Raw genomic sequence first — 14060 nt, 5'->3', positions numbered from 1 at the left:
CTCCTAGCTCTCAACACTCGATCGCACTAGGAATAGTTCGAGCTCTTCAGTTCGAGACTACAGCCTATAGTGCAACAGCCATTTAGATCAAAGACCTTAGTTTCTGAAGCACGATTACGCACTCCAAAAATTGGGGGGCTTCTGTTATGCCTAAAAAGTCAAGCTTATGTTAGCCCAATAAATGTCTTTTTGTACTAGCTGTCAAGCCCATATCTCCTCAAAGATATTCATACCAATCCTATCTCATTTCAAGAGATGAATGGACGAGAGTCTTCTATGTGTCAAGGCAACTTGCAAAACACTCATTACATTGACCTCAAAGGTATATAAATTGACACTTCTCTTCCCGAAAAGGAAGGCTGGGTATATGAGAGCTAGGCATTAATTTGAGCTCAATTCTTTCTCTCTATAAACACTGTATTTCTTCATCTTTGTATGCCTTATGGGCAATATCATAAAAATAGTCAGAGATCAATAAAATAACAGTGGATGTAGGACTTGCTTTAAGCATCCGAACCACTATAAAAATCTCTCTTGTCAGTCTATTATTTATGTTTTCTGCAACATATATAATCTCAGCTCTATATTCAAATCTCATAGATCCATCACGTGTAATTTTTAAGACTCTTTTAGCACTTTGCATGTGTAAATTATTGGCAGGGCCGGCTGAAGGGGTAGGCAGGTGAGGCACCTGCCTAGGGCCCCAAAAAAATGGGGGCCCAAATTTTTTATAAATTTTTTTTTGTTTTTTTGAATATCTTACAAAAATGAAAATGGTTTATAATTTCTTATCTAAGCCAAGGGTCCCCCAAAAAAAAGCCAAAAAAGCCCAAATTTATTATAAACTTTTTACATATATTCCCACCCAAAGTTTAACAAAATAGCAAGTTTATACCTCTAGTTTTATATATTCTAGTTTATACACCTAAATTAACATATTGAATCTCTTTTAACAATGGAAGACTAAAATAGTTATTTACATATCTCAAATTACTCACCCCTAATTCAGTCCCAAAATTTGACATTCACATAAATAATCTCCAACCCTCTTCTGCCGCCAGTGGTTTGGAATTGATTTCGGTCAATTTTGGTTCCGATCGATTTTCTCACCAAAATCGATCGAAATCATCATTTTATCATTTCCCAACCTTGATAGCCCTCGATTTGACTAATTTTTTATGAATCTCATAACCCAACTCCACCACACGACAACCATTTTTAGCCTTTTTGGCATGTACTCGACATTGTTGGCCTTCCCCGACACCACCATCTTCCTCCCCTCAGCCCTCTCACCAAAACCCCTATTATACCTTATTTGTTTACTCTGCCAATCGTCGACCATCGATACCTTTTGGGCCGTGACTTCTCAAGCATTTTCTTATCAATCTTGGCATTGGAAATCACCCATTTCACCACTCATCACTTCTCCAACATCTACTCTCCAAAACCCCCCACCAACCTAACCTTGTTAGTCTGTCGGTTGCTGTCCACCTCTCCTAGTGATTTTTCATCTCAAAAGGCAAAAAAAATAAAAAATAAAAAATAATTTTTTTAATATGTGCTTATATTATTAGAGAGTCCCAAAGTAACTCCTGCTTAGGGTCACAAATGTTCTAGAGACAGCCCTGATTATTGGTGTCTAAAATCAAGTATCAACCAATGAAACCATGGCAAAAGTGGGACATGGTTTAAAGAGGTATGGTGATGATTAAAGTTCGGTGGTTTTGGTTATGGTAAAGGTAAATTGGGTGTGCGGCAATAAGAAGCTACTCGTGAACTCTTGACGGCAAAAGAATGATTTACGATTTGTCCATATGTGGGAGCTGTGCACGAGATGCGGTCGGTCACGGGCTCACAATTCACAGACTTTCTAATGGCTTGGACCCACCATATATTCTGTACGACCTGCAGTTTCTATCCAATTTCAATGTTCGCCGAAATCTGACTTCTTTTTCGAATCATTATCCTCTCTGCGCACATAATTTAACCAAGGGAAAATAGCTTATGTAGCTAGATAAAAGTTTCAGTTAGCACTAGGGCTACAGAAGAAGCAATTTTGAATTGGCTGGGGAAATCAATTTGATAGCTGTATATATATGAAGGGAACATATCTTCATCCTCCACAATTCACCAAAGTTGGTGCAATAATGGGTAGAAACAGAAGTTAATCCATACATATTTCAGGAAAATGCATCCTCAACAGATTATAAAGACAAAATTAGTTAAAAGGAGTAAAGGGCCACAAACAAGACTTTGACACTGTAATTCCTCAATTATTTGGATGAGCCTGAGCCCCCACCAGGTTCACGAGGTCTCCTTGTTTAATAGTAATGCAGGTTGTCAGCTTGTCTTGTGCAGTAGATCAAGATGTTGCCAAAAGCATCAATTTTTTAACCATCTGTATCCCAACATATATTATAGATCAGAGTTCATCATCTTAGGATTCTCTTTAAAAATATCATTAGATGCAGCTGTAGATATTAGAAATATATTTTGTTTTAGCTTCATCTGAATTTTTTTAAAGACACCACTGTTAACCATGACGACTTGCTTCGGTAATCTTTGCCAAATTTCTCTTTTTTATGCCACTGAACTGAAACCCTTTGCCTATTGGATAATGGATTCTAACATTGTCTTTTTTTAAATTCTAAAATTATTTATTTTTCACATTTCTTCCCAGCTCTTCCTACTCCTCTAGCTGCTACCAGCCTACCCTCCAACCTATGGCTTAAAGGTTAAATTATTACAACCCAAACTTAATTGCTCACACAGACAGTTTGAGTTCTGTACATTATAAATACATTTGTATTAAATTTTCCAAATCCAAGAGAATTACTGATCTTATGAAAGAAAAAAGAATGTTGAAATAAATATTGTTAGATCTTAGATGTACAGGAGCAATCATCACCGTCAATGAGATACCTCACTTTCAATTAAAAAGAATGTAATCCGTTGGCTTTTAAACAGAACAGGTTTAATATCTGCACGAGGTTAACAAGCATAAGAAATCTACCTCCGGAACTTCATGTGTTTTGGTTTCAGAGCTACACAAAAGAGTAAAAGACTACTAAAGGCTCATGATCACTTGAAACAAATTTTACAGCAACAATAGCCACCAGAATTGAATTAATGAATACAAAAGATGAAATTTGACATTATTACATACATGTACAACAACACAAACAAGAATGATATCATACCCAAATTTTCCTCATAAACCACTGCATATGATACAGAAATGCAAGTATATTGCGTAGCTCAAAAGCAGGTACCTAAACTACACGCCCACAACTCAGACACGACATCCCAACAATCCTGGTTATGCATCACAATAGCACTCCATTAAACGTAACTTTGCTCAGCAGTATCACCCTGTACAAAGATGTAAGCAGCTTAACATAAGCTTAAATCTAGATCAAACTAATAAACAAGTTCTCTAAATTGAACTAATTTCACTATTTGGAAGGCAAGTGAACTTTAAAGATATAGCAAAGCCCATCTAATGTGCATAGGCATAGACAAAATAAGGCTTTTCCAACAAAGTCATGACCAGAAAGTTTATCATCAGCCAAGAAAACAAGTTCTGAGCTTAGGAATGCAGGCTCTCACATCTTTAACGTGAATTGTAAATAAAACACTAAGAGAACATGTAAAACTTTTCAAAGGTGGTGTAAAGAATCATCCTTGAAAGAGAAGTGTTCACTGAGTTCCCTTATGTTTTCTTATGTTTCTTAAGGCTTTTGTGTATAGATGAGCATTCCAGAATTTCTTCCATTACTTCTCAAAGGCTTTATTTTGGTTTGCTGCATGGCTTTTAATCATAATTTCCCAATCAACATCAATACCACATTGATCCCCACTCTTTCATTTAAGTTGTCTAGCAAATATCATACTACATTGATCCTCACTTCACAACATTTATTAATGTCATAGTGTAAACCATGTACATAAACGAAGACAGGACGTGAAATACTGCAAGAATTTCTCAAATAGAGAAGTGAGAACATACCTACTTATGCTTAAGAGGTTGCACCCTTGCCCTTAACTATGACAACTGGGCATGCTGCATGGTTGGCACAGTAGTTGCTTACGCTTCCCAGAAACATCCTGTTGACATTTCAATGGTTTAACAGTCTTTAGCATATTGAGAATATTATTGGTTGTTTACAAGTTTAAGATGCACCCTGGCCTACAATACTGGAAAAAGGATATATATAGGTTTTAGTAAATATATCTAACTTTCCCCTAGAGTATGACATGAGCCTTCAATCTGGAAAAAGTCAATAACCTTTCCCACATGGAAGGTTTTTAACAAACTCCAGTGGAGGTTTTTGAAATAAATCTGAGCAAGTCTTATATGTTATCACAAATTTCAATAGTTCCAAGACGGGTTTTGATGAATTTTAAAACCACATGGTTCCACCTGTATTTTGTCCATGCTATAGGAGAGACTTTTGTTTCATTTTTTAAACAGGAAGTCATATGACAACTTAAGACTGTCATCTATAACAATCGATAATATGGTTCAGTAATGATTTCCGGAGACCTTATAGCACCTTCCCCTGTTCCCCAGGGTAAAAGGCCTGATCAAGCCCGTAACTCAGCAGGGCTCTTTCAAGAAAGGGCAGCAACTTTTCACCACAAGGCAGATTCTTTTACAAGCAAAGGCAAATTACTACAACCAATGAACCAAACCAGTTCAATATGTCATTACATCAAAAACAGCATGGTTCTCAGACATGCCTATATAACCTTTCCAATACCATTTTTAGAGTGAACAGATGTGACCATAATATCCTGAAGAGAAATAGCATCAAATGGGACTTTCAATTTTATGACCAGCACCAGTTGACTACCAAGTTAAACATTTAGCCACAGACACCAGTTAGTTTGTAACCAAAATGTGATGATACTATTAATCAATATACAATAAAACTATCTTCCAAAGTTGAGTACCTTTTAATAGGGCCAAAAGCATGAGAGCCCATCACAAGCAAATCAGCATGCGAATTCTCAACTACTTCACAGATCTTTTCCTTTGGATCCCCAACCACCACTTGGGTTTTGACATTCACCTGAAATAACATTGACACGCATAATGTTTGAAAACAAAAGTATATATACACTATGACTATGTTGAATGCTACCAAATGCTTGGCTCCTATCCACTATTATAGCACCGATACAATCAAGCCAATGCTCAGTAGCATTCAAATCACACCATGGGCCCATGGCAGCACTAAAATATAAAAGGAATGCAAGGACATGATCAGTAATAAGGTATCATATGAATTTTAAAATTTTGCAATTAGCATTTCATCTTATACAAGAAAACGAAAATTTGATGCCTTTTAGCATAAAATGTGTGGTAATTGGCTTTTCACTTTGCACTCATTGATAAGATAATAGGCTCAAATACGCTAAGTGTGCCTAGGAGTACTACTGTGGTAAATTGTTTTCAGGTAAAACGACTTTTTACATATAAAAACGCTACAAATTATCCCTACACTCTTAGTAATTATTTTTGTTGAGAAATGTGTTTGACCAAAAATTCCTAGTTTTTTCTAAGGGGTAAAGCTATTTGTACATACTCTCGTACAAAGAGAGTTTGTAAGTTTGTACAAACTGACGTGGCACGTCACATGACATGCCACATGGCATTGGTGACCACATAACTTAATGTCATGTGACGTGTCTCGTCAATTTGTACAAACTCTCTTTGTACGAGAGTTTTTACAAATAGCATTACCCTTTTTCTAAGGGGTCTTTGCTAATTCAACTAGACAAAAAAAGATACAAAAATTCCTTTTAATCATTTTAAAGAACTTTTCTGATCATATAAACCAAAATTACTTGGAAACACACTCTATACAACTTATCCAAGGAGAATAATCTTGTGAGTATTTCTATTAGATTTTTGCCCTTAGAAACCAACATTTCTCATTATTCGTAGTTCTTACAAAGTGAACCTTTGCTATTATCTTTCATGAAAGTATTTTTAATAGCTAACCACACACTAATTTTTCTTTTTGGTTTTGAAAGAAAACAGATAGTGTTTTCCAAACAATGCCGAACGGTTTTCTTTCTTTCTTTCTTCTTCGCGCTAGATAAATTTCTCATTCCAACCATACCTTAAAAATATTTTAGTTCATATTAGTAACTCAAACGGAGCCAAATTGAACAAATACAGCGTGAACAGTAAATAAGAAATAATGATACATGAATCCTCACATTCTTGTCAGAGCAAATCTTCAACGCATGTTCCAGAATGGCCTCAGTAATTTTCCTCTGGTGAGCTTCTATCGCCGCAGTAAACGCAGGTACCTCCAAATCTGCTGGGAAAAAATAGTGAAGTCAACAAAATTAGAATTCATTCCTTTAACTAATTTAACTCGAATCAAATGAAATTATGAAACAATTACACAATAATAGAAGGTTGTTGGTAGTAGAGAGAGGGAGCGGAGCTTAACTGGGCCCACCAAAGGGGATGGCACCGGGATTGAGGCCGGCAGCGATGGACGGTGGCGATTGCACGTGGAGGATGGTGAAGCAACCGGGAGGCTCGATGGAAGCGGGGGCAGGGACTCTGATCTTGAGGTTATCGAGCGCCCATCTCAAGGCGTCCATGCTCTCCTCGCTGCCGTCAACGGCGACGATCACACATCCCAAGTTACCTGTCATGATTTGTTGAGTGTCAAGGGGGATCAGGTCAGGTGACAGAGTCAAGAAGTAACAGTAAATGATTAGTCTCTAAATGAATTGATACGTGTACAAGTCTGCAATGAAGGTGGCGGCTCTTAGGCCGTTTCCAAACCATTGCATCAAATTGCATCAAATTGGTGTGAGTTTTAGTGGAAATACCATCCATCTCCAACGCATCAAATATTACCCTAAAATAATATTTTTTTTAGAATAACCTTTTCTTTTTTTCTTTATTAAAATAACTAATAATAATCTATTTCGCTCATTATTTTTTATATATTAATTAAAGATTGAGAATAATATTTTTATTAAATAATAATTACTTTAAAAATTATACTAATTTAATAAAATTATACTAATTTAATAAAATTAAACATTTATTTAATCAAATAAACATTACATTTAATATAGAAAAATATTATTTTAGTTTATGTTAACAACAAGGTCAAGAATCTCAAAATAACTCTAGTTCTTTCTAATATTTTGATGATCTTAGAAGATTCAGAACTAATCTACAGAAATACTAAATTGTTATTTTAGTTCATGTTGTATTTCTTTTTAATTTTAGTTTTTTTAAATTAGTGTTAATTTTTATTTTGAGTTACTATAGTTTAATATTTGCATTAAATAAAGTTTTATTTTTAATTTTTTTTCATTTTTTGAATTATATCATTATTATGAATTTATTATTATAAATATTAACATAAATAATAATCAAATTAACTTAAATACAAATAACAAAAAAAAAAAAAAATTCACTGTATAAACAGTGCCACGCGAATTTGGTGTGGGTGAACAGTACTGTACCAAATTTAGCATGGTACTGTTCATCCGCACCAAATCGGTGCAAAAAATAGCATCGCATTGGAGCACTTCTTCCACATGGGTTGGAGATGCCCTTAGGGCGAGCCAACAGCCAACACTATAATAGTATATTTGCTTGCCATACTGAACAATTAATATTTAAACATGATTATTTGCAAATTATTTTCTAATTACTAATAAATTACAAGTTCACAATTATTTATTCAAAAATGCTTGCGATTCTGAACAATTAAACACAATTTCAGCCCTTGGTCATTTTGTCAGTTTATCAAGTTTGTTGATGCGTGATTTTGACACCAACGAAAGACACGTGTGAAATGTTGAGTTGGCTCAGAAGGCACACGTGAATATGAGAGAAAATGAGAGTAAATGCAATGGGAACAGCTTTTAAAGTGGTTCGGATGCTAAGGAAGCAAGTCCTGCGTCCACTGATGTTTGTATTAATGATAGAAGTCAGGTCGCTTTAGCGAACTGACTTACAAAATGATAGTACAAGAGAGAGAATGCTATATATTCTTGAGAGAGAGTAGCTAATCCCTTAAATGAGAGAGGGGCTCTCAATTTATAATGGGATGGATTAAGGTTATCATTACTGAATCTGTGAGTTGGTGGGATTATCCGTGCAAATTCTTCTTTATGTCACATTGCCCACCTTCTAGAGTGATTTACGCGATTTGGCGCAGGGATTAGACACTTGGAAGCTTTCCAGCTCCTGGCTAGTCTAGCACGCATCCACTACACTGACAGGAGCATGCTGCTCCTTTCCTCACTTGACTCGGCTGCGGGTGTACCCATGCTCTGACTTTTGCACGTTGACTGGACCTTACGTCAGCCCTGCATTCTTTAGGCATAACAGAAGTCCCCTAGTTTTTAAGGTTTGAGGATTGAACCTTAGAAACTATAATCCATGCCGCGACTAGACGCTTTCGGGAAATTCTGGTGATTCTGACCTGTTTGAAACGAGGTCGGGGTAGCGCTTTCTGCGAACACGACCTCGCATGGTCATTGCTTGTTAAGGACGAGCGACCTGACCTCGTCAGGCGTTACCTATTGTACTTTCGATAGGATGCATTTAATGAAGCAGTCTCTGCTCTGACAGATGTGTCCTGTGCTTAATAAGTGCCAACCAAGCGCATTAAATGCGTGGTATGCTGACGTGATACCCTTTATCAGAACATTAAATGCATGACATGCTGAAACGACACCCCTTATCAGAGCATTAAATGCAGATTGGGGTGCAATTAATGCTGAGGGAGAGAGTGTCGTCGCTTGAGTTTTTCAACGGAAAAGGATGAAGGTTTGGTTTTCTTTAATAGTGACGGTCACTCTTCCTCACTGATCTGCGACACGTGGTCGTGATCAATGGTGAGACATTTTTCTGCCCAAACGTCGTTTTGATTTCGAGAAAACCAAGCGTCGTTTCCTTTGCTATAAAAACTCAGATCCATCTCAGGCAATGTCACCACACTCGTCTTTTTCAGAGAGAGCAAGAGACTTTCGCAAGCTTGGAATCTTTGCCTTCCAAACCAGCGTGTTTCTGATATTTGAAGCAGAAGGAACCGTTTTCGTATTCCAAGAGGTAAGAATCGTTCTCTGCTTTTATTTTCTTATTCCCCGTGGTTGGTAAATGGCGTTAGTCTTCCGGTAGTTGATCGGAGACGAGACGCTCATGTCGGGTTCGAGCCATGAATGGCGGCTCGAATCATTCTGTTAGGGTTTTCTCTGGGATTTAGGGAGTTTGTTTCCTTCCGAGTCATTGTACGGAATAACGTACGATGGCTAAATGACCCCCCTACTTGTCGCTTTTACAGACTAGTAGAATGTACCCCTCAACGACCAGATCCGAGGAAGGAACTAGTTCGTCCTCACAGGGTGCTCCGAATGTCACTCCTAAGGTCTACTCGGTACTCACCGGGGTACAACTCGAGAGGGTGACAAAAAAGTATGGTATCGACGTAGAACTTTTCCGCGATAGGACCTGCTCATCGCGATACCCGTCAACTGGGATGGCCGCGATCTCCGAGGAGATCTTCAAGGGTGGGGGGTTGATCCCCTTCCACCCTTTTGTCAGGTCGTTCCCGGATCACTTCGGGATCGTGCCGATGCAACTCACGCCAAACGCGTATTAATTGTTGTTGCCATGTACATTGCGTGTCGTGAGAACGGGCTGGGTGAGCTAACCGTGGTGGAGCTCGGCTGCTCGTATTACTTGAAAAAGAGCAAAGCCAAGGATTCTTATTACTTGTCTAGACGACCTACTATAGCCGCGGGAACACACATCTATCCTAGTAACGCGGGGGCCTACGAAACGAAGTTTTTCTTCTTTCGTTATGATGGCCATTGCCGTTTTTAGGACCCGAGTAGGTTCTTTTCCCTTGGCGAATTCATTAAATTTGAAGTGCATTCTTTTCCTAACGACCTGCTTCTTTCTGGCAGTTAACAAGTCGACCGACTTAGGGTTGCTCTTCTATCCAGACAGGATTGTAGCTTTTGGCTTCCTGCCCAAAGCTAGTCGCGACACAAAGAAGCTCGTGACGACCACGAATATACGGAAATATGGTTTTTTCAACGCAAACGCGTCCTTAGAGCCCCCATTGCGTAAGTCTTGCTAACTGGGTCTTTTCTGGTCATGCAATGAATTACTTTTGCTAACGATGCTTGCATGCAACGACCATGCCTCCGAAGGTGTCAGAGCCGCTGCGACGAAGGCAGTTCAATTTTTCGCGGGCAAGACTGCCGGGGCGACCGATGCTGCTCCTACAGTTCCCGTCGCTGAAGGTGCCACATTGGGCGCCCCAGTGCGACCCGGTGGAACTTCTCAGCCTCAACCTTCGGAGGACGCACCAATCCGACCTGCGAGGGCTTCCCAACTATCGGTTGTTCGTCAGAGGCTAAAGACAACGGCTCAATGACCCAAGAAGAAAAGAAGGCAAATTCAGGCCGAAGAGTCAGATACCAAATCTGAGGGCGATCAGCTTAGGAGGTTGCAGCCAAACGTCGGGAGAAGGTCAGGTAAGGAACCGACGGTTGACACGACTTCTGCTGAAGGCGCGGAGAAGGAAACTCCAGTGCTGGACTTGCTGGGGGACCTGTCGAAACATCTGTAGCCGATAGTCTACACTTTGCTGGAGTGTGGACTCTCGGAAGTATTCGAGGAGTTCGTCCGTTCCAGTGACGTGGACCTAATGTCCACATCGCTCCAGCACTTAAGCAAGGTAAACGAACTGTCCTCGGCGAGGACTTTCCTTAGCTCCTTTTGATAACCTAACTTGCTATTTTTTCTTGTTCGTAGGCCCTGCTTTCCATGCAACTGTCCCTACAGAAGGTTTGGCTGAGCGCTGCAAAGGGGGAGGTCGCACTGAAGGAAGAGAACGCACAGCTCAAGCTAGGCCTAGAAGCCGCCGAAGTAGAAAGAGACCTATCTTTTAAGTTGGCAAACCGGTACCTGAGTGAAAGAAACGCGGCTTTTTGCACAGTGGACTTCCAAAAAGTCGAGCTCGAGAAGCATGGGAAAGAGGTAAAGGAGCTCCAAAGGACCATAGCTAGACTCTCCAAGGAGGTCGGAGAGAGAGACCAGGAGCTCAAAACGACCTCTCTACGGGCCTTGCGAGCAGAATAAGAGAAGAAGGCCTCCGAGAAGCAAAGACAAACTCTCGAGGCTGAACTCCAAGTAAGTCAAGGAAAAGTTGCTTCCCTGACCGAAGAGATGCAGAATTAGGCAGCGGAGGTCGAGGAGAAGGCTATCGAATGGGCGATCGAGTCCATCTATGCCTTGCGGCCGAAGAATCCGCATATTGATATGTCTGACCTCCCGGAGGACTGGCAGGAAACTCTCGTGTCCATGGCGCGGTAGGATGATGAAGCAGTGGCTGCCCGAAGATCCGATCAGGGAGAGGGTTTGGGACACGCCCTGGAGAAGCCTCTAGCCGACCAACCTTAGGATGATGAGGTTGGTCCTCCGGGAGGTCAGATCAGGGCTAATAGTTGTATCGTCTTGCCTGCTGTACTCTTCATATTAATGATATATATTTTGCTTTTACAATTTCTGTTCGAACATGAGTTCACATTCTAACTGCTTATAATATTGGAACAAGTCTATGCGAACATAATAACACGTTTATACCAACAAAATTACATGCGAAGACTATTACAAGCGAACAGAATAATACTTATTTTCATTTACAAAGATAAAAAAATAATCTTTACAAGGAAAACTGAGCTTGGAATTACTGATAATATGGCCGGAGGTGCTCAACATTCCAATCCCGCGGTATTATGGAACCATTTAGCCTTTTTAGGTGGTAAGGCCCAGACCTTATCACTTTGGCGATGCAGTATGGGCCTTCCTAGTTTGGTCCCAACACTCCAGCACTTGGTTCTCTAGTACTGAGGAGAACTTCCTTTAATACAAGGTCACCGACCTGGAAGTTTCTTCATCTGACCTTAGAGTCAAAGAACCTTTTTGCGCGTTGCTGATAGGCTGCTATTCTTAGTGAAGCCCTGCCGCGATGTTCTTCAATAAGGTCCAGACTTGCTCGCATAAGCTCTTCGTTGTCAGCTTCATTGTACAAGTTCCTTCCTAGTGAATCGGTTCCTACCTCAACAGAGATCATCGCTTCGCAACCATATGCTAGCGAAAAAGGGGTTTCGGAGGTAGAGGTTCTCGGAGTTGTCCTATACGTCCATAGGACTTTGGGAAGGTCGTCGGCCCAATTCCCTTTGGTTGCGCCAAGTTTGGCCTTTAGGGTGTGCTTGATGGTTTTGTTGATAGCTTCAACTTGACCATTTGCTTGCGGTCTTGCGACTGAGGCGAATTTTTTATGGATACCAAGCTCGTCGCAAAACTGCTTGAACTCTTCATTGTCAAACTATTTACCATTATCTGAGATGAGGGTATGAGGAATTCTGTAGTGGCACACAATATTCTTGAAAACGAAGTCCTTGAGCTTTTTGGTCGTGATCGCGGCTAATGGCTCGGCTTCTACCCATTTGGTGAACTAATCTACTACAACCACGACATATTTGACTCCCCCTTTACCGACTGGCATAGGGCCAATTAGATCGATTCCCTATATGGAAAATGGCCAGGGGCTGGTCATTGTTATCAGTTGGTGGGAAAGAGCTCGCGGTATGTTCGCGAACCGCTGGCACTTGTCACACCTTTTGACAAAGTTGTAGGTGTCTTCCTGGATTCGGGGCTAGTAGTACTCTTGACGAACAACTTTGTTGGCAAGAGATCGTGCGGCTGTGTGATTACTGCAGATCCCTTCATGTATTTCCCTCATGATGTAATCTGCTTCTTCGCTGGTTACACATCGGAGGAGTGGGGCGCTAAACCCTCGCTTATGCAGCTAGTCTCCGACGAGGGTAGAAGGAGCAGATCTTGTTCGCAGAATCCTCGCCTCAACTTTGTCATTAGGCAAGGTTTCATCCTTGAGGTACTAGATAATGGGGGTCATCCAGGAATCTGATTCTGTTACATTCACGTCCTGTTCGATCGGGCTGATACTGGGGGCCTTGATGAACCGAACATGAATGCTATCCGGTGCTTCCGAGTCCAATGATGAGGCTATCCTTGCCAAGGCATCTGCCACAAAGTTGCTATCTCTGGGAATCTGAGTGATTGCGAAGTGCTTGAATGGCTCGAGTGCGGCCTTAGCTTTCTTCAAATAGCGGATCATATTTTCTTCCTTGGCTTGGTACTCTCCTAAAATCTGGTTAACGACTAGCATGGAGTCGCTGTGGATACTGATCACGGTTGCACCCATTTCTTTGGCCAATCGCAATCCAGCGAGCAGAGCTTCATACTTGGCCTTATTGTTGGTTGCCTTAAACCCGAACTGGAGAATGTTATGAACGCGAGCCCCTTCGGGACTCAAAAGGAGAAGACCTGCACCGGCCCTCTTTCTATTCGATGATCCATCGACGTAGAGGCTCCAAGTCGATAGATTCTGAACAATTTCCTGAATGGCTTCGCTGGGCTGTTGCTTAAACTCATCCTTCGGATGATGTGAAAATTCTGATATGAAGTCGGCAACAATCTGCCCTTTTATCGCTGCTTTCGGTCTGTACTTCAGATCGAACTGGCTTAACTCCATGGCCCATTTAAGTAATTTATCCGACGCCTCTGGCTTCTGGAGGACCTGCCTGAGTGTGTAATTAGTCATTACGTGGATCGTATGGGTGTAGAAGTAAGGTCACAACTTGCTCGCGTAATACACTGGCCATTGGACTTTCTCATCTTCCCGAACTAAGGCTGTATTGACCGCGAACTGAGAGACGGATAGGTACAGGAAGAGGATCTCTTGCGTGAGAGGCTTGGACAGGAGAGGTGGCTTCCTGAAGTGTTCTTTAATACTTTGGAATGCCTATTCGAACTTGGTAGTCCACTCGAACTTTTTATTGGCCTTCAGAACATTGAAGAACGGCAAACAACGATCTGTTAACCTCGATATGAAGCGACTTAGCGCCACTATTCGCTCATTAAGGCTCATGATCTGTTTTTTGCTGGTCGGGCTTGCTATATCGAGGAA

General features: G+C 40.7%; 1 protein-coding gene across 3 annotated transcripts; it reads right to left on the bottom strand.

Annotated features, from left to right (window-relative positions):
• Positions 1 to 3296: 3296 nt before the first annotated feature.
• LOC116123077 (universal stress protein PHOS34-like) lies at positions 3297 to 6852 on the bottom strand. Of its 3 annotated transcripts, none has more exons than XM_031408862.1 (5): positions 6471 to 6852; positions 6232 to 6335; positions 4957 to 5075; positions 4014 to 4107; positions 3297 to 3372 (listed from the first exon to the last, which is right to left on the bottom strand). In XM_031408862.1, the coding sequence occupies exons 1-4, from the start codon at positions 6679 to 6681 to the stop codon at positions 4020 to 4022; spliced, it is 522 nt and encodes a 173-aa protein (XP_031264722.1). In that variant the 5' UTR covers positions 6682 to 6852; the 3' UTR covers positions 3297 to 3372; positions 4014 to 4019. The 3 variants fall into 3 exon arrangements, with proteins under 3 accessions (XP_031264722.1, XP_031264721.1, XP_031264723.1); XM_031408861.1 differs by having other exon boundaries at positions 4010 to 4107; positions 6471 to 6851; XM_031408863.1 differs by having other exon boundaries at positions 4010 to 4107; positions 6232 to 6332; positions 6471 to 6846.
• Positions 6853 to 14060: the final 7208 nt, after the last annotated feature.

Source organism: Pistacia vera, unplaced genomic scaffold, assembly GCF_008641045.1.
Source record: "Pistacia vera cultivar Batoury unplaced genomic scaffold, PisVer_v2 Contig140, whole genome shotgun sequence".
Lineage (NCBI taxonomy): Eukaryota > Viridiplantae > Streptophyta > Magnoliopsida > Sapindales > Anacardiaceae > Pistacia > Pistacia vera.
Note: the sequence above shows the minus strand (reverse complement) of the source record. Positions and strands in the feature narration are given on the sequence as shown.